At 41.0% G+C, this 21,740-nt stretch overlaps 1 protein-coding gene across 3 annotated transcripts in view; it reads left to right on the top strand.

Moving 5' to 3' along the window:
* CDH7 (cadherin 7) overlaps window positions 1-21,740 on the top strand; it is a 120,825-nt gene that overhangs the window by 64,597 nt on the left and 34,488 nt on the right. For all 3 annotated transcript variants that reach the window (XM_036010161.1, XM_036010159.1, XM_028524977.2), the window contains 2 exons: window positions 339-526; window positions 10,934-11,187. In XM_036010161.1, the coding sequence (XP_035866054.1) occupies window positions 339-526; window positions 10,934-11,187 (442 nt within the window). The remainder of the gene's footprint in view (window positions 1-338; window positions 527-10,933; window positions 11,188-21,740) is intronic.

Here is a 21,740-nt window from a genome sequence, read left to right as displayed (position 1 = left end):
TATATTATCATTTGTTTATATTCACTTGCATACTAATTATACATATGATTATTTTTGTTGATTTTTTTAAATATAAAGCAGCACATTTCCCACTACCAGAAATATATTGTAGAACTGGAGACTTTTCCCTTGCCTTTTCTCAGGCCCTGTGTTTGTGCTGGCACGTGTTGATTATTGTCTAATCATCCCTCAGAAACATCTTGTCTCATATCGCCTTAGCGTCTTCTTGATCAAAAAAACAAAATCCAGTTAACCAAAGATGATACAAACATAGTTACATTTTTTTCCTTGTTTAGCTTGGTACAAGGTCTTGCTCATTTCTGTTTTGAATTTTGAAGGATCTTACCAATACAACGTCCCTGAATCACTGCCCGTGGCCTCCGTGGTGGCCCGGATCAAAGCCGCTGACGCAGACATAGGCCCTAACGCTGAGATGGAATACAGAATTGTGGACGGCGACGGGCTGGGGGTTTTCAAGATTTCTGTTGACAAAGACACGCAGGAAGGAATCATTACTATACAGAAGGTAAGGTTGTGTGGTTTCTTATGATCTATATGGGGACTTCACAGAGGTTACTCTCCTGAGAAGCCAGGTCCACCTGGATGGGAAAATGTATTAGACACGCTGCAAGGCCATATGGAACCATCACTATTTTAATTTTAGGAAGAAAGCTGTGCATTTATCTGTAGGTGCCATGATCTTGAGGAATCTTGAATGATGTATAATCTACTCTGTCAATTCTATTCTCTGACTGAACCCAGCACTTATCCACAGCTCTGTGACAATAAAGGCAAATGTGTTAAATGTTTTAAGTGACCTACTCGGAGGGATGACTATGCTTCTTTATTGCTTGCTTAATAACAAAACCCTAAAATTAAAAAAAAGCCTTTGAAAGCAAGCTAGATAAGCACTCCACATACAAAAAAATAATAATCAATATACTTGGACATAGAAACCAAGATGTTGAAACTTGCTACATTATGAGTTTTTTAAAAATGTCTACTAATTGAAAAGCTTGCAGAATTTTTTAAAAAATATTTTTTTTATTTATTTTTAGACAGAAAAGGAGGGAGGAGAAAGAGAGGGAGAGAAACATTAATATGTGGTTACCTCTTGAACACCCCCTACTGGGGACCTGGCCTGCAACCCAAGCATATGCTCTGACTGGGAATCGAACCAGTGACCCTTTGGTTCCCCAGCCAGAGCTCAGGCCACTGAGCCACACCAGCCAGGGTGAAATGCTTGGAGAATTTATACAAACAGAGAAGGTAAGTTGTGAAGCTTCTCATAATACCTTCCATATAATTATTATCAAAGAAAATTATTATCATCCCAGCTAAAGACAATTTGCCATGGTATTTTTAAAGTAGCTCCCAACACTGATTAGAGATATGGGGGAAATGAGCTTTTTACTCCCTCTGCTCTTTAAAGACATGATCTTTGACAGATGTTAAATTTTTAAGAGTGTCAAAAGGAATTATTAAAGAATACACACTTATTAGCTCAAATATTTGAAACAATAAACATTGAAATACATATGAAAATCCCCCACTCCAAAGAGGCTGGGATTTTATCCAGTCTGACAGTCCAGGTGTATAACTCTGTAATTAACTCTCCTCAATAATTAACACATATCAAAAAAGAAAGTTACATTTTAGTTGTTATAGGAAAACATATGTTTGATTTCAGTCCAATGGGCAAAACATTTCCTCAATTATTTCCAGCGGACAGCTGCTGTTTTAGCTCAGCTGGTGACGGTCTGTGTGGAGAAGTTATAACTAGGATTGGCCAACTGTTGGTAAAATATTTTGTTTTGTTGTCTAAAATAAAAGGGATGCAGTAAGGTGCACTGCTGTTGAAAGATTTCAAAGATTCACTTGAAATCAATCTGCTCAGAGTCAAGAATGTTTAAATATATGTGATATTGCTGCCTTGAGCACATACATGTATTTCATATATTGTAATGACATAGAATAAATAATTGAACAAAAAACATATATTTAATGATATTTGATTCAATATTAGAAAAATTATCCTTGATTCCTTAATTTTATGCCTCAATATTCTAGAGAATTATTAAAAAGAGGACTATAAAATACTGGATAACAATGCATTTAATCTTAAATTATAAAACTCATGCCAAAACTACAAGGTGAAATTGATTTTAACTTAAAATAATATAGAGATAATTTTTATTTCCAAAACTCCACCCCAAACTCATTTTTAAAATTATAATGTTTCATGGTCTGCCAATATATTCCAGTGCCTAACCAATACACTCAGAATTCTTAGCATTATTTAAATAAGCATAAATAAGAGCTTCCTATAAGAGTTGATTAAAAATAGTGGAAATGATATAGTATTTATTTTTCTCTGCAGTTTAAGCTGAGTGATTACTGACTGCTTTTACTGGGAAAAGTTGTGTATGGCATTATAGATTCATCTTGATTTTAGGTGGGAACTATTGATCCACAATTTTTTCATTTTCAAGAATTGTTTTATTAATTTGTTAAAAACTTGATTCGTATTTTATGCAGTTACCAGGCCTCGCACTGCCATAAGGTCTTATATTACTGTTTGTTCTCCTTAAAATCCTTAAGTAAGGCTTATATTTCTATTTCTCACATGGACACGGAAGCGCTGTTGGATCCCTAGAACTATTTAAACTGGTGTTCGCCAGGTACACGTCTCACTGTTCCTCAGCTTCATTCATATTCGCTTACACACTAAGTCACTTTTCATTCTTGGAAGCAAGATGAGTTTTCTTCTAGCATTTCAAACCTTCCCACCCCCTTGGAGAGTCTCCTAGGCCCTGCCCCAGACCCACTTTCCCTCATCTTCTAAGTCTAGAAATGTGCTCCTGTTCCTCCTTCTGTAAACCAAGTAGGAAAACAAGGGAAGTAGCATGGTGTGTACAAGCTGTTCTCCCGTTCCGGGAGCAGTGTATGTCGTGTGTGTGTGTGTTTCCCTTCAGTGAGGGGGGCCTGGTCTCACACAAAGGCAATGCCCGTGTCTTGGTTCCACGGACACCACGGCTTTTTCGTAGACTTAACTGTGGCCACAAGGATTGGAGTGAATGTCCGAGGCTCTGCACAAGTGTGCAGGAGAGCTCAGACCCCGTCTGCAGTCAGCTGGTCAGTCCCACTCCGTCCCTCAAAGATTGGAACGTGGCCCGAGGGAGGAGTTGAATAGAGGATGGATAACACCATTTCCCCATGTAGACAAGGAAAGGGGGATAATCTCGCTGGTCCACCTGTGCAGATTCACCCTGGGAGATAACAAGTTCAAGTTCAGAGAGTTAGGAGTGTCATGTGGAAGGGGTGTTGACATCAGATGAGGAGGCCATGTAGGTGGAGAGACCCCTTCATGATTTTGCTCCTCCTTCCCAAGGCAACTAGGAGCATATAGGTACTATGATTTGCAAATAGGAAGGGATTATAAAGAATTTCAAAAGGTATTTTAGGTACAGCTACAGTAAAATATACTACGGAATAGAAAATTACATTTTCTAATTTCTCTCGATCCCTTATTATCAGAACTGTCTGATAATTCTAATTCATGTCAAGCATTTCAGTTCTTTTCAAAAGACTGTATTATAATGATTATCAGTATTTATTCAAAGTGCTGTCATTTTTCTGGTTTTAGTAAAACTGCACACCTTTTGTTATTACACTAAGGCCTTGTTGTGATTTCCTGCTTCCTGTCTTGCCCCATCTTAATCCATAATCACTCTTGGTTGTGCCTCTTCCTGCTCCCTTTGGCATGATCCTAAGGTTGGGTATCGTTGCTTCACTCCAGGACTATTATTCTAATAGCTCCTGAGCCTGCGACCTGCTTCTGGGTTCTCAACTCTCAAATCCATGCTTTCAAAAAAATTGCTGTTCAAAATGCCACACCGTTTTATTTTTATTGTTTTAACCAGTTTGAAAAGAATCTGCCTTATACCAGGAAATAAAAGAATCATAAGAGCAAATGAAAGGAAACAACAAAATAATCAGTAGTGGAGTTATAGAACTTACGAGTTCTAAAAGAATTCATTGAAGAATTACTGGAATCAATGAGAGCTCTCAATATGGAGAGCTACAAATGGCACTTACAAGTGGGTAGCTTCACGACAGCTCATGAGAACACGTGGCCTTCAGTCCAGCCACAGAGGCTCAGCCCACTAGGAGCTGTGGACGGAATATCCGTCCCTCCGATCCGATCCTCATTTCTGCCATCCTGCACCTAAAACCCACGGAGTCGACTGGCCTCCCCAAAGCAGCCCTTACCCCGCCAGCCCACGTGCTTTTTCATCACGAAGCCACAGTTCCGCTGGTCTCTGTTTCATAAGTGTCTTCGCTCATATTTTTTTAAACTAAAGTCTCTTTGGAGTGCTTTTCTCAGAATGAGGGGCATCTGTCCCTAAGATGTTTGGATTCCGTCAGAATTACAACTGCTGGTGGCCCTCCAGGATAGGAGTTTGATTTTGATTTAGTTCTGTTTCTCAAGCTTTCAGGGAAACTGGGGCAAAATCCCATGCCAGGTATAGCATTTCATGTCTGGAATAACATTTTCAGAGACTCCCTACAGCCAGAGAAGTCTGAAAAAGAAAAGTATGAATTTCATAAACTCAGTGCCTTCTCTGTATTCTGAATCCCAGTCACCAGGGCATTCTGACCAAAACCAAAAAATTATGAAAGAATACAAATGAGGCTTCTTCTATTGTTCCTGGACTATTTTAAATTGTCACTGAGATAAACAATAGGATGCTACGGGCAATCTGCAAAAAGGAACCATATGCTGATGGGTTTTCCAGTGTCTCCTAACTGTAGCACAGCATTTACAGCCACACACTGCTGGGATGCGGACAAGGTTTTGTTGACAAATGTTCTCGTTCTGAGGATTCTGAGTGTCTCTAAATAGCACTTCACATTTGGATAATGGAGTTCCAATGTCCAAGTACATAAAGGCATTTCTTTTGGAATCAGGTTATTTTGTACCTGTGTATCTTGCTTGATAATCATCCCTACTTATTTTTTCTCTATTCCACAGCATAATAAAGCCTGAGTCCATTGCTCTTTCATAAATAGTGCACCATCATCATTATATTGAGATTTATTCCAGTTTGAGGCAACTATTATCATATTTTGAAATATTTATATATGCCATTCTTGGCATAGGGTGGACTTAGGAATAGGGAGAAATGAACATAAAAACAATCTTGTCATTTATTTTTATTTTTATAGTTTATTTTTATTGTATTTTTCCATCACCATTTATCCCCCTTACACCCTCTTCCACATCTGCCCACACCCCTTCCCTCCACAATCACCACACTGTTGTCCGTCTTGAAAAATATGTATACTAGAAAAAGAAAAATTAGTACAGAACTGTGAAATACTACCTTTAGTTATATTATTGTTCAATATCTTATATAGAAAGTATTTATTCATATGACTAAATATGCCAAATCCACAGGGTAAAAAATAGCTGTAGATGTTTCCATAGAGCCGTTTTTAAAATAATGTAATTATGTTTCCCATACATTAAGATTAAATGTTACATAGTTTGAAGTGATGGCAAAACTACAGTTTAAGAATATTACAGCAAACGTGCAGGCCATTCTTGTGGCCGTTTTTGAGGGATTTGATGATAACATTTATACCAGCTTCCCAGGGCTTGGAAATTCAAAAAGTGTAAACACAAGTATCACCCTGTGTGCATGACCTCTCACTGTCTTCTCACCTAGAATTCTTGTTACCTTTCTGTGTCATAAATGTCAGTTCAGGTAATTTAGTCTGTTACCTTTCCTTTGAGATGTGGCAGTCCTTTTTCCAATGTACCTCAGTTTTCAATAGAAGACCTCTGTTGGGGTTAAATATGGAATATGGAGTTTTGCTTCTATAAAATACATTACCATAGAGTTACAGTACAGTACAAAAATGAACATCTTCAAAATACATTTTCAAAATGCATTTCCTTTAAAGCTCAAGCACACATCCAGGTCCAGGTTGTTGGGCGGCACATTTTTTTAAACCTTCTTCAGGCCAGTTGTGCTGTTCTGTCTTCATAATTTCCCCCTCTCCCCACCCTAACTAAGGCTACATGAAGTCACAGCCATCAGATGATAGGGCGCTGTGGTGGAGGTACTGACAAAGTGGCCAGGCCCATGCACCGTTGGGCAGGAGGAGTTAGAATACGCAGTGTCTTGTCAACCTTCAACGCAATGGCACGCATTCTGGATCTCCGGGGTTTCCTTTCTGGGTACGGACATGTGTCCTTCTCCACTGTTTGCAGTAATGAGGGGCTGTTTCCCAGAGCCAAGTACACATTTCACTGTTGCATAAAATGCTGCTGATGGGTGGTGGAGGGACATGAAACCCACAATGTGTCCAGTTGCTTTTTCTTCTTCTCATTATGTTTTTCATGCAGAGCTTTTATTCAGTTAATCCCGCTGCTGTGGATGCACCTTTCTCCAAATGCAGCAAAGATATTTCTCATAATTGACTAAAGAGGCATACATTTTGCCTTATTTTAATTTTAAAGGCTGGATGTGATAAGATTCATAGAAACTCTCATTGGGTGAACACCTGAGTTTCAGATTTTATTTTGCAATTTATTCAACCCATTGTTGCTTTGTGACATACCGGTGGATACTACCATCGTTTAATCATTATGCACATATGTGCATGTAGATACGCTGTCATCCATGTATTAAAGTTTAGAACTTGTCTTTGCATAGTGAGGATTAGATATAGATTTAGGGTCTTAAGAGGAAAGTAGCAAATGATTCTTTGAAATAAATTGATAGTACTTACTGATAATGATTACTGATAGTGATTACTCTGTGTAAGTCACTGTTTCAGGTACTTGAAATTTATAAATAATTTATTGCAACACTATGAGGTTGGTGAGGCAGGCAGGTACGTACTACTGATAATGCCATACAATACTATGAGGCCCTGATTGCTCTTGGGGATGGAAGAACTTGTTTTGGCGGAAAGGGAATGTGTGGTGGGTGGGCACGGCCTTGAGTTCACATAGTCTGTCCACCCCCAAGTCCACATACAATTTGGGAACTCTCTGCTCTTTAATAATCAATAATACCAACCTTGCATATTTTTAAATGTACATTAAAGATGTGTGTAAAACTCCCCGTTTGCAGGTAGCTCACAGTGAAACAAGCTTTATTATTCAGTAAGGGATTATCAGAACACTCAGAGATTTCAATAGGAAATGGAAGAAGAACTTGTGGGAGAAAGAAGGAGCCACAGGTGACAGGACCCGACAGATACAAAGGCGGTGTTTCTAGTGCACAGTTCACCGCGACTGTAGTGGAGGGGCGGGAGGAAGAGAGGCGGGCTTGTAGTCTAGAAAACGAGGCGACTCTTTTGTGCTCCTTAGACTGGAGGTCAGCAAACAACTCCTTGCCTGTGTTTGTAACAGCCGAAGAGCTAAGGTGGGTTTTACGTTTTTAAATGATTGGGGAAAAAAGCTAAAGAAGAACGCTGGGTGACAGGTGAAAGTTATACAGAATTCAGGTAGCTACAGTGTGATTGGCCAAGGCCACCTGAGATCATTTGCATGTGGCAGAATTCATTGGCGGGGCCTGCAAAGCCTAATTTTTTACTATCTGGTCCTCTTAGGATGAGGTTGCCAATCCCTGCCTCAGTTACCGTGTTTAGCTTTCGAAATCCTAAAGTTCATCAGGCTTTGATGGCAAGACAAACAAACAAACAAACAAAAAATGATTTTGTTGTTTGGAAAAGACCATACCAAACATGCTAGTTCCCTCTTCCAAGGTCTCTGACACAGATGTCCCCTGACAGGTGGAAGAGCACCTTTGAGCCATTTCAGGCTGGCTCTGTGCATCTCTAGTTTGGGTCTCCGTGACTCACATCTGGTTCCAGGTTCTTATCAGTCCTACACATGGCTTGCTGATGGGGGCAACGGTGAGGACAGTGTTTTGGCTACATTTCCAGTTATGTATAGTCTCCAGTGATATGTGGGTTCACACACCAAATGGGGCCTGTTTAAAACTTACCCATGTCTCCTTCCCTTTCCCCTTTCTTTGTCCTTTCTTAGTTGTCACTGACATTTTCCCCCATGTATAATCCTGCTCATTCAATCTAAGAGTTATGAAACGTATTGCTTATATAAAAATCAATAAGAAAAGGAAACAGGAGTTAAAGTTTTATTGCATGAGCCTTTTCTTCAATTAGTTTAACAACCCTATCCATCACACCACACCCCTCTTTGGAAACTCGATGTCTGGCTGGTTCTGAATTGCTCCGAAAATCATTTGGTGCGGCAATTCCTTTTGCCTGTAATTTTGATTCATGGCCCTTCGTATGAATTATTTTATTGCTCTATTTTCCTAATAGCTTTTAGGCAGCCAATCATCATGCGAGATACTGTGTTTCTTTATGATTCAGTGGCATCCAGATGTCTGTACTTCATGTTGTTGCCTTTTAGACACATTGCAAAAAACAAGTCGCTTTGAAATAATTGCATTCATTTGTGCAGTAAATTTTAAATTATTCTGTCACAAGTCAGTCAAACTTTACCTTGAATGCAGAAAAACTTGGTATCGTTTCTGGTAAACCTGCATGACTATCTTAAAAGTTGTGGTGGTTTTCAATTATTTTAAAAGAAGATGGTTAACCTGATTTGAAAAAAAAAAAACACACACATTCTATCATACAGAGACACAATGTGTGAAAGAGCAATATCTCTCATATAATTTGTCAGTTTTATAAGTAATGTAAGAACAACCTGAATGGGCTAATACCTAAGACACTTGTATGTTTAGAGTTTCTAAGTAAATGTATTTAGGTAAATAAGAATGCTTTGCTTTATTCCTAGCAGTGCCCAAATTAAATATCAGATTCCATATATAGACCCCCAAAACTTGAACAACCGGTTCAGGTTTCGTACAGGAGGATTTGCATCACACTACTTGGTGCCTTTTGAAAATACACCTGCTGTGTCTCATCCAGGTTCTGCTGAATCAGAATCTTGGAAGGGGCCAGATACTTGTTAGAAAGTTCCCCGGGCGAGTCCAGATCCTCGCTTTTGGCTGAGAACCCTGGGGCTCAAAGTACATTTTAGATAATAGACAAACAGAAGGGTAGCCCCACCAACATCACTGAATCTGTTACTAAGGTGCTGTTCAGGGCACTGTCTACCATTTTTTTTTCATGAAAACTCAAATAAGAATTAAGCATTTTTTTCATAATAAGTCTGTGACGTTGTGTGTGGTCAGGAGAAACGACATACCTGTCTCTTCCCCCACTTCCTGCATCAGCATCAGGGGTTTCTGGGGCAAAGGAATAGTTCACTTTTAAGGCCCCTGTAGCCTGGGTATCTGCATTCTAGTTTTTGTCTAATTAAAGAAGAACTCATTGAGCCCCTTCTATGTACCACATTCCTAACAGGCATTGAAAATGCTAGTAATGAACAGAATAGTGTGGAGCTTACAATCTCCAGATGAGACAGATGCTAAGCAAACAAAGGTTTCAGTAAGAGCTTCCTAGATCTCCTAATCCTGTTTTGAGTATTGATTTATCTATTTCCTCCTCAGTATCAGTCAGAGATGAGCCATGGAATCTCTTTGTGTAATATTTGTGTGCAAACACATGGTGTATACATTTATATTATATATACATGTTATATTTTATATAAGTCATGTATATACATAGTAGATATTTCATATATATAGTGTCTGCATGTCTTAAACAAATATATACACTCTGTGTTGTCTTTTTGTAACCATATTGTTTTATATATTTTAATCTGCATCACATCCCTCTGGGGAGAGGCGGCATGCATGTGTGTCTGTATGTGCACACACGTGCTCAGAGACATGGGCAAATTTGGGTTAGAGTTCTCAACATTACATTTTTTTAGCCTGTTTTTCTTAGTGCTTTTTTTGTTGTTAAATACTGACAGTAAATTATACTCTGTATTTGATAGTATTTCTTTCCATTTCCTTATGTTTTGAAATTTTTGTATTACCTCATAAAAGATAAAGACTATTTTGGGACATATTTTTAGTGATGAGACTGAGATTGAAAATCACAGACACACAAAACCACAAAAGAAAAAGAAAAACTGTGACTCTCTGTGGCCCTTGGAGAAAGAGAACAATGCTGTTGTCAGAAGAACTTCACCACGTGTGGATGTAATTCTTTTTCACACGTGTTGCTTCACTGGTATATTTCTTTCTCCTTATAACCTTTTCAACTCCTATAGGGTTTGACTGGAATTACTGTTTTTGAGGATAGTGTTAGCATGTTAATCCTCTTGAAAAGTTACAGAGGAGACATTCTGGAATATAACTGACAATGATCCACTATAAATAGAGGGTATGCGTCCTGCTGGAGGTAGCAGAGGGGCGTCTGGGTGTTTCTTGGGGAAGAGTCGCCGTGTGAACAGGCAGTTCAGGCTCCCTACGCCCCTCTGCTGCTGGTGCAGCTGCCTGTGGAATGCCTGGGCCCTCAAGATTATAATGAAGTCCCTCAAAATCCATAAAAATGTCCTTTTAATGAGAAATTCAGTTGGAAGTTACATTCCTCTTTACTTTTAATGTGCCCTCGTGGACAGTGCTGTTCAATTACATGGTTGAAGGATATTACATCGATGTCCCTTTGGGGAAAGATTTTGAAATCTTATCTGTTGTCTTTCAAATAATATTCTCAAGTCTTGTGTTTGACCAGGCAATGGGTGGAAGCAGAGTGGATTAAGTTAGTTCCGAAGCGCACGCCATCGTCTGTGGACCAGCAAAGCGGCAGGGATTCTGATTGACGTTATTATTTATTACGTTCGAATGCTGATGGTGCACGTTTGCGGCTGAGTCCTTCCCATGCATATTGACATTCATAAATGAAAAGACTCTGCTTTATGGGCTACTTAATTGGTAATTTAATTTTCCTAATCACTTTCTTGCAGGACCTGGATTTCGAAGCCAAAACAAGTTATACGCTACGGATAGAAGCTGCAAACAAGGACACCGACGCTCGCTTTCAGAGCTTGGGGCCGTTCAGCGACACGACGACCGTGAAGATAATCGTGGAAGATATAGATGAGCCCCCCGTGTTCTCCTCCCCCTTGTACCCCATGGAGGTGTCAGAAGCCACCCAGGTGGGGAACATCATTGGCACTGTCGCGGCTCACGACCCAGATGCTGCCAACAGCCCCGTGAGGTAACAGCTCTTCGCTCTCTGTCTCTGTGCTTCTTGCACAGCCCACGTTCCTACCTTAGGATGCTTTGGGTTCATGGCAAATAAAACCCATGTTGTCTCTGCATAGAGCCGTAACGGCAGACGTGAAACAGGGTCTGAGCAGCTCAGCATTTTACTCGTTCAAAATGAGTCACCTGATCTTCCAAAGCCATCATCATGTGGCGGTATTGCAAGGCCTCGGTTACTACCCACAAACGATAGTCGATGATCCCATTCAGCCGATTATCCTCAGCTCTTCCGGAGCAAGCTGCTCAGGGGGGAGTGACGTGTGTCCCCATTACAGGGCACACGCGTGTGTCAGAAAACTAATGTCATAGATGACTGAAGTTAGGGGTGTACTATTAAACATGTCCTTTTCTATGTTGGTCTATTGGTCTACTGTACATATTATTTAGTTATAATCACTTATATAAAATGAAACAATGCCTAATAAATATATAAGGACTGCTTTTAAATGTCTGTTCAGTCATCCGGCACAAAGATTAGACACACTGTTGTAACAACTCATCTCTTTGGTGCTAACAGCATTTCAGTATACCACAGTGTTCCATTTCACAGTTTTTACCTGTAGTTTACAATCTGAAATCTACATGTATGTTTTGTGTATGCATGTGTTTGTATGTGTACATATGACAAATTATGTCTTAAGTGAATATTATATATACAGTGTACTTGAGGTTACGTTGTATTACACATCTTAATTGGGGATCTTAAGTAAGACTTTTCAGTATGACAGTTTGGATTTGACTACATAGTCTATGAAGTACATAAATCAATGAATGTTTTCTATTCAGATATGTTCAGTTTATAAGCACAGCCTTTTAGATTTAACTCATACTTAAACATTCTAAGTGTGTTTTATCTAAATTCTGAACTGTCTGGACATTGACTACAAAGTGTGATGAAAAATATCTCTTTTATATATAGATATAAATTTTTATATATAAAATATATTTGTATATATAAAACAGATATATATGTGCATACATGTATATACATACATGTATGTATGTGTGTGTGTGTGGCATTCTTCTCTCTGTTGCCTGACATTGATCTTTAGCCTGGGAAAGAATTGATATGAAATAATTGTTCTCACAAAACTGAACCCCTGGCCACTGTTTCCCTGTCTATATAAGACATTCAGACTACTTAGATGGATATAGTACTTTAAATGCAGTGATCAGAAACCATTTCTAAGAATATGATCTGTGCACTAGAATGTCTGTGAGTCACACATGTGCCAGAGAGAACAGGCCTTGCCCTCCTCCCTGTTAGAGCCCAGCCTTCACTGCCAAAGCCACTCCCCGACTTCAGCTCAACTCTGCCCACCAAGGCTTCCTGATGCACACCTGCTGGAATTAGGGTTTTGCTATGGCATCACCTCTCCCAGTGACACACGGAGTGTCTTCCCCTCATGAGCCACAGCCACGGTGCAATGGTAGCCATAGATCAGGTTCTCAGGGTAGTCCAGCTTCTGCTTCAAGTAGTTCATCTCATGGCACGAAGGAGAGAATGCTTTCCTGAGGTGGGAGATAAGGAAAAAGATAAAAAAGAAGGAAATTTTGATGTATTGCGTTGGTATTTTTACTTGAGCGTGATGCTGTCGAACCATTTTAGAGTGAATATGATGCTTTTTGTACTACGGCACTGCATACTTTGGGGAAGAAGGAGAAGGGCGAGCAGGCCCCAGTGGGTCATGGCTGGGGGGTGGGGGGGGAGGGAGCCCCGTGCGCGGCCTCAGAAGCACAGGGGCAGAAGGGACAGAGGCTGGACGCTGGCAGTTTGGGACAAGAAGACCTCTGTGGCCTTAGTGAAAGAGAAGCTGGCCTGCGCCCTATTTTTACCTCGTTTTAACCGCCTTAAAACTAAAAAAGGCGACTTAAAAGTGCAGGTTCGTACTAATTTGTGTCTTCTGATCCCTAAATCTATCTCACAGCAGGGAGAGACAGACTTTGTGCAGAGTGAACTAAAATGTCATTTTCGTGTGACTCTTTCTTTTTGCATTTGTAAGATTGACTTATTGACTTATATTTAACAATCGAATTCTTGACACATTTATTTATTTGGATAAGCCCAGCAAAGTCATTTGCAGCTTATGTTATTCTGGATGTGTCTGTCGCTCATGTATTTGTCCTTCCCTGTCCGTTTAGGATATCCTTTAAGTCCATCTCACTTTGTAGTTTGGTGAGTAGATGTGTGCCCCCGTGCAGTCTCTGTAGGACTGGCCCTCTTCCCAGCGCCCCTGTGTTCAGGGAGACCGAGGGAATGCCACTTAGCCTGCCAAATCCCATATAACCCAGTAAACAGGACGGGCAGCCCTGCTCCCTGCTCTAGCCCAGGTGTCTTGAGGATTCGGTGAGAAAGGCAGAGTACCCAGTGCTTTTAAACTGGGAACCGTGGCTTAAGTATTAGGAAGCAGTATCATTATACATGGCTGTTATTATAGCTTATTGTGTTTTCCTGCCGTTTTTATTTCAAAGTCAGTAACATCAGGGGAAGGAGACGTTGCACAAGCAACTATGTTGAAAATCATTTTGTAGTCACGTGTATTCCAATACATAGAAAACATTACATAGATGTTTAATGGCCATAAGTATGTGTTTGCCTTTGGGCATTCAAGAATCAATCAAAATGTAAGCCTGTGCGTGGGTAGATAGCACAGCCTTCCGAGGCCCTGGGAGAAGTGGTCTCCAGGCTGAGATGGATGGAGCCTGAGGACCCTTAATAATCGTGAGCTTTGCACTTCCACTCCTTCAGAAATAGTATAGCTCTTAGAGGACTGCGGAAGCGGCATTTGTTTCACTGTAATTGTTTAAAATGAGGACAATAGTATTTGAATTGTAAAGCAGTATGGGAAGTTGAATAATTACTGCTTGAATTTATTCACATTCTTTGTAGTAGATTGCTGAAATCTAGCGTATGCCATTTATACTTGGAATATTTTTTGATATGTGGAGTAAGAGATTAAAATTCTAGGAAGAAACACACTGACTTGCCTCCAACAAGGTAAAATTGAGATCCTTCCTCCCCAATAATATCTGCCTTGCCCAGAATTTTAAAAATTTTACCTACATTTGGCACCAGTCAAAAATTACTCATAAGTATTCTCTGTGCCTCTGCCCTTCTGCTACAAAGAGACTGGGCTCCTTAACCGCCATAGAGCGTTTGGGTGGTTAGAAGTACAGTGGCAACGTGGGGAAGACGAAATGAACCCAGAACCCAGCGGCGGGCTAGAACAGAACACCGCTGTGAACTGTTATGTCCTAGTGATCGCCTGCCCACCAGCCCGATGGGGCATGTCATGTGCATAGGCCAGCGTGTCATGTACACTTCAGTTTCCTCTTTCCCATGGGAAACTAGAAGCCAAAGGTGAAAATTAGGTGATACCTGAGGTTACTTAGCCAGAAATAAAAATAGGGCCGTTTTGAAAGCAACACAGATAACTGAGGGTCAGCATGCTTCTGGCATTTATATATATATATATAAATATATATATATATTTATATATATATATATATATATATAAATTTTATGTAGTCTAATGGTTCTAGTTGCTTACCATTTCCTACAGATTTTGGCCCTGACTACCAAACATCAGGCTTTATGTATTCAGCTTTGCAGGGCAGATTGCCTTCTGCTGATTCTGATCAGGCCTCTGAGCAGTGCAAACCTCTCTTCTGCGCTGTCATCGGTAAGCTGATGACAACTGCAAGAGCGGCCCGCAGTCTGGGGGACAGCTCCATCCTCAGGCCGGCACCGGTAGACGGGTCAATGAGTCCACACGCCTGTGTTAAGAACCTGCTTTGTGCATGACGTTGGGGAAAAATCGGTAGGAAAAGCAAAGATGAATAAAACATTTCCTCTGACCTCAAGTGACTTAGAGTCCGGTGGAAACCAATAATTGATTCCCCGGGAGTGAAACAGGACGAGGGGGAAAGGGCCAGCGCGGGCTCGCTGGGAGATAAAAGTCACCGCCCCGGGTTCGCCAGACTGGGGACTTCATTTGAAGGGGTTGTGGCATAAACCGGGTTTGAGGGATTAGGGTATTCGGACCAGCTAAGAAAACATTATGCGAAGTCTGTTTATGTTTTATTCAGTAATATCCTCAGAGTCTAGCGCTATACTATTAAATCAGCGAATTTATTTCTGTGGGCGGCACAGCGAGCCCCTAGTCCCTAGGCCCAAAATAGCCAATGAATTGCAATAGAATGTTGTTACAAGCGGGACTGGACGGGAAAGGGGGAGGGGGAATTAAAAATTAATGAGGATCCTATTCAGCGTTTCTAACAATGTAAATCGAGACCTGTATGTGTATTTATGTTCAAGGATTTCTGGATGGTAGTAGTTACCTACAAGCTCTTTTTGCCTTCCTGGTAAAGTGTGTTCTCAGATAAAAGGTGATAAAATAGTATCAGATATTACATTATGGAGTGTGACTCCATAGTGTGAACACATTTGGGGTGTTTGAATAATTCAGTGTGTGTTTTCACATATATTTGTACATATTATTTTGACCTAAATATATTTGTAAATATCTGATTATCCTGAGAAATTTGGAGATCCAGGAACAAACAGAAAATTAGGAGTTCATTCAAAAAGTAGCAGAAATCAAGTCCATGAGGAAAATATGCATTGTAATCTATTTCAAAATGCTGTTGAATTTAATGTAATTATCACTAAAAATAAAAAAAAAAACATTTGTTCAGGTATGGTGAAAATTTAAAAAAAAGCCTTTTCATTAGACTAGTACATTTAATATCTAGACATAATTTTCAAAACTGGTGAAGTAGGAAATTCCTGATTTGTATAAGACTTTTCCCATCATTTATTATATTGCTGTAGAATTAGAACTCTACCCAGAGCAAAAATCTCCCGAGTTGGCTTTTAGGAAGACTCTAGGTGAAATGAATTTATGGAAGATTACATTTCCCTTGATTTATCCCTTGTAGTATTTTCCTCATTTAAAATGCACATTGAAAAGCCTTATTAATAGAAGAATATGAAATGCATACCCCTTTGTGGTGTGAGCCTTTCAGTGGGAGGTTGGAAGATTAGGGAGGTAGTGTTTAGCTATTATTTGACTGTAAGCATTCTTAATTGCAATCGACAGAAATTGGCCATTGCTAAGTGATAAAAGAAGGGATGTATTAAAATAAGTGGGTACAGCTCACAGAATTAAAAGTTGAATAGCCAGTCTCCCAACAGAGAAGGGTAAGGTTTGCCTGCAAACCTGAGCTGTGAGGACGAGCAGACGTCACTGCAGGGTGTGGCAGGGGCCGGGCACTGCCGACCGTTTTGTTTCTGGTGGCCTTCTGCTTACGCTTCAGGTTTCTTGCAAAGTGTTGGCCTCTGTTAGGGAAAGTGCCCGCCTCTTATGCGGGAGTTCCTGGGCATCTTGATTTTGAGTCCCAGCAAGGTTGCACGAGATTGGGAGGGTTTAAACACGCAAAGGAAAACTGAGTTGCCATGATCAGAAGAAGGGGGTGAGGATGCAAACAAATGGGTATTGCTAAGCATCAACAGTTTATGTTGAAGGTATTTATTTCTCATTAAGTTCCTATTAGGCAAGCATTAACCATCCCTTTGTTATAAATAAACATGCTCCTAGTCACACAGTTGGAAAATGTGGTTCCAGGATTTTAGCAAGGTCTGCATCAAAGCCAGTGCGCTTCCTATAGCAACACACACACACATGCACACACACACATAGGCACACAGGCACACTTTTTTTTTTTAGTGATAAAGGTTTCAGTTTAAATGATTGAGCTATATCTGTTGTTCATATGTGTCCACGTTTATTTATTCCATCAGCTTTTGCCACTTTGGGAGTAGCAAGGACACATTTGTGCCAATCTCTCCCGCTCACTTGCACATTCTATTTGAGAACCTCGACACGCACACCAATAGCTGGGGGACAAGAATGCTGCTTGCAAATATGAAAAGACGTTCTAATGGATCTCCATAGGTTGTCAAACTGCAGCAATGAAAGAACAGGTGTTTTTTAGGAGATTTGTTTTGTAGCAGACGCGCAGGACACGGAGGGTGTGCAGGTGTGTGGGATGTGGTCCCAACACTCTTATTACCGAGTGGGACAAGGCATCTTACAAGGAAACTTATTTAAAGTCCGTGTTAAAACTGGAAATGAGACATCATCTTGCAAAACCCTCTCCTTCTGCAGGTGAGGGAACAGAGAGTGCGGCTGGGGACTGGAAAGCCCAGCCAGGTGCTGTAGGTTAGCTGCGGGGTCCTGGCTGGGATGCTGCCCTTTCCTTCCCAGTGTGGGCTCATGCTGGGTCGGCACTAGGGCCTGTGGCGAAACCCCAGTTGCTGCCTACTTCGAGCTTTCTTGACAAGGCGTCACTTGTGAATGCCTTTTTAGGGTTCGCTATTTTTTAGTTTAAACAAATCGAATAAAATATTCTAATAGTGAATGTCGTGGCACCTAAGGAGCAGAGAGACCTAAATGTGGGTCTTCCTACCTTGCCGTGAGCATTGAAGAATTGTAATGACAAACTGCATCCTTCACACCAACCAAGAGGGGCCAGTACTTTTTTTTATTTTTCTTTTTTTTTGCCATAGAAATACAAATATAGATACTGAAGAAGGGCCCATGTTGAATCACAGTTATTCGTTGTGTTTAGCGTAATGAGCGAAACTTTAGAAATTGTGGTTAGACTAAGGATGTTTCTACTTTTGTGTGGTTGTTGCCAGTGTGCCATAGGTATATCCTGATTTCCCCAAATGAAATGCCTTCGTTTTGTGATTGACCGTGGGGAAATTACAGAGGCATGCAATGACTAGCTCTTAATGTCAGACAGTTGCTAAGGCTGGACACTTAGAAAAATCTTGGAGTTCTCTCTCAGCTCCCTCACTTGACTGATGAATACATTTCAGCAGGGTGTAAGTGACCAGGAGTTCCCACAGGGAGTCAGATAAGCCTCGAGACCACATCTCCAGGTCTCTTGACTTCTGATCCTGTGGTTTTATATTCACATCACACAACTCTGCATTATTTGTGATGATAATTTTAGAAATTATCACTGGTGTGATTGTGCAGAATCTTGATACTTTGGGAAGGGGGTTGGGTTGGAGGTAAAGAAATCTCTGAAAAGTAAGAGATACTGGGTTGGCAAAAGTTAAAAGGTGTTAGCTTTTAGGATGGACTCTATCTGTGTTCTGATATAGTTCTTGGACGTTCTTCCTAAAACCATTATCCATTGTCATCATAGTGATATATATGGCAGGACCCTGTGCCTCGAGCCTTTGTTTTCATCACAAATTAATCAGCCACATTCATCTTCACAGGCTGTGCTCCCAAACCTTGTGCTCTGAGGGTCATCAACTTTAGGCAGGAGTGCAGACCACTGAGATGACATTTAAGTGTCTGGTGCCAGAGCTCCAAGGGCGATGGAATTTGGGGGAACTTGGGCGAGGCCAAGACAACCCCCTGTAGCCCACACCACATGCGGGGTCCTGGAGAGGCCCTGAGTACAAAAAAAGAAAGGCATGACTTGGGATATAATCGGAAAGGCTTGCTGCTGTAATGCTAGGGGATTGTTCTCAAGGAATGGCAGCACAGAAATAATTAGAAAGGAGTCGCTACGTGAGGCAAGGCACAGAAATGCAGAGACGTAGGATAGTTAGTCATCAAATAATACATCAGTTTGACCAGCCTAGGGTTCGAGATGGGAGAGCGCGGGTGGGGGAAACAAAAAGAAGCTGGGCCGTAGAATTGTAGGTGACAGAGACTAACAGCTCATTTATAGGTAATGAGGTGCATTCTGGAGAGATGGCTCAGACAGACATGGTCCTGAGTCTTGGCTCCCTCAACAAAGCCACGGTGACACTTCGGAATCCGGGACTGAAATACAGCAGCAGCGATGCCTGCTTGCCTTAGTTCGAAATTGTGCTTGGCTAGTAGCAGCAGAGCGGAACACTAATGACTTACTAATGGGAAGTCTGGAGCTATGCACTCGAGGACTGATTATTTGGCAGTCTGGTGTCATCAAGGGCCTTGGCTTCTTACACCACACGCTCATCACCTCCTACTTACCAGATGGCTTTTGGATGCGCTCCCTTTGTGTTCGTGTCCCAGGTGAGAGAGAGAGAAGGGGCAAACACCACATGCCAGCTGAAGGAGCCACTTGCTCCTGTCTTAAGGAGCTTTTCAGTGATGCCCAACCCAACAATCGTCTTTTGTGCCTCATCTGTGAAAGCCTAGATACAGGGATGCCAGATCCCCAGGGGAGACGAGACAATGCTGTTTTTCACACGGACACATGGCTGCCGCCACAAAAGCAGGGTTCTATTAATAAGAAGTAAGGGAGCATGGGTGTTAGGCTTACACATGCGAGTCTCTGCCATACATGCCCTTGAGGAGTTGTTTGACACGTCAGAACAAAAAGTAAACTGCTTTCAATACTCAGCACATTCAGAAAATGAGACGTGTAGAAGGAGGGGTGGTTTGGGGAAAGGGCTGGCTGACGAATCTGCCTTCAGGTGTTTCTTGAGCTTGAGTAGATGATGATGCAGGTGTCTGGACTCATTTCCCAAATCTCAGGGATGGGACTGAGGCTGGACATGGAGGTTTCACTCTGTCTGCTTAAGAAACAGGGCCCAAGCTCTAAGTGCTGTTGCCGGGAAAACAATGGGCGTGACTCTCTAATCGGCCGCTCTAACACAGGGTGAGAAGGGCCACGTGTGTTTGGCTGTGATTTGCAGAAAGTAGTGAAGGTAAGTTTGGTTCGTGATTAGAGACTCCATTTCCTTTCCTGTTCAGCCTCTGATTGACTCAGGCGACTGCATGCCTTTGTCCCTGGGCCAGTGGGCCCAGAGCTGCACAGAGGGTGCCCCCCAAACCTCTCCAGGGCCTTTCCTCTCCTTTGGCGCAGTTGCCCCTTCTTCTAGATTCTAATTCACAGGCATTTCTTGCCTTTCTAAAAGGTACCCATATTTTCTCAGTTGAAGGGTGGCCTTTTTTAGGTAACTTTATGTATCAGCTAATGCATCATCCATACATGTTTACTGTTTGCGCGTTCAGAGGGGTTGGTAGAAAACAGGAGCCCCTTTACTACTGGGTGGTCCTACGTCATTGTGACTGCGAGACACACTGGCCACCACCCCTGCTCTGGACCGCTTGTCCGCCCCTCGCTCTCTCCAAGGTCCTCCCTCTCCTCGCAAGCCGGTACTCCATCCTCTCCCCGCATCTGCCCTGACGTCCTCCATCGGACTCTAGGATAGAAATCCGTTGTCTTCCTCCTACGTATTTATTATACATTGCTATTTTTTAAATATTTTATTTATATACTGTATTTCCTGAAATAGAGTGTCACATGCAGGTGCTCAAGACTAATTGATAATTGGCCTGGCTGGCGTAGCTCAGTGGATTGAGCACGGGCTGCGAACCAAAGTGTCGCAGGTTCGATTCCCAGTCAAGGCACATGCCTAGGTTGCAGGCCACAGCCCCCAGCAACTGCACATTGATGTTTCTCTCTCTCTCTCTTTCTCCCTCCCTTCCCTCTCTAAAAATAATAAATAAAATCTTTTGAAAAAAGACTAATTGATAATTGCATGAATAATGAAAGGGGAACACGAGATAAGAATGTTGGGATAATTCACAAGTTACCAAATATGTACAATTAAGACTGTGCTATTTAGGGAAGACTATGTGAGAAGTATAGCTATTAAAATATATACACTTGTAAGTGGATGATATGTAGTTTATGATATATTGGGTTGGCCAAAACATTTGTTCACTTGTTTGTTTTTGTTTCTTTTTTTCCCCATAAGATGGATCTAGTGGCACTTAGTTCTCTTCAGTTTCATTCAAAACAATTTTGTTAGATTGTATTGTGACAGCTATCATATCAGTGTGCATTTTTTAAAAAAGTATCAAAATTAGTGAATTTTTGTGTAGCCTTTTTAACATTGAAGATGGAAGAAAATAAGCAACATTTTTGGATACTATGCTTTATTGCTTCAAGAAAGGTAAAAGTGCAGTTGAAATGTAAAAAAAAAAGATTGGTACAGTGTATGCAGAAGGTGCTGTGACTGACCGTACATGTCAAAAGTGTTTTGCAAAATTCTGTACTGGAGATTTCTCATTGGACGATGCTCCATGGTCAGTCAGGCAGACCAGCCGAAGGTAACAGCAGCTGAGTCAAGACATTAATTGAGAACAACACTCTACTATGTTGGAGAGAGCTGATATACCAAATCAATAAAGGGATTGGTGAAAATGAAGTCTTTTATTTTATGAAGAAAAATATGGATTTTTTGGCCAACCCATCAAAATTACACTAATTTGAATGATAGAAACTTTGGTGTTCATCATCTTCAAGACAAGTAGAGGCCTAGGTAACAACTGGTTCTCTAAGAGGTTAGGGGTTTTTTCTGTGAGGTGAATAGAAGTTGAAGACATTTAACATGTTAAGTGAACTTTCAAGTTTAAATGTTCACTATTCTAATCCTAGAAACTCTGAGGCTACTGACAATAGAGGCAAATGTTTTAGTCA

This window comes from Phyllostomus discolor, chromosome 9, assembly GCF_004126475.2.
Source record: "Phyllostomus discolor isolate MPI-MPIP mPhyDis1 chromosome 9, mPhyDis1.pri.v3, whole genome shotgun sequence".
Lineage (NCBI taxonomy): Eukaryota > Metazoa > Chordata > Mammalia > Chiroptera > Phyllostomidae > Phyllostomus > Phyllostomus discolor.
Note: the sequence above shows the minus strand (reverse complement) of the source record. Positions and strands in the feature narration are given on the sequence as shown.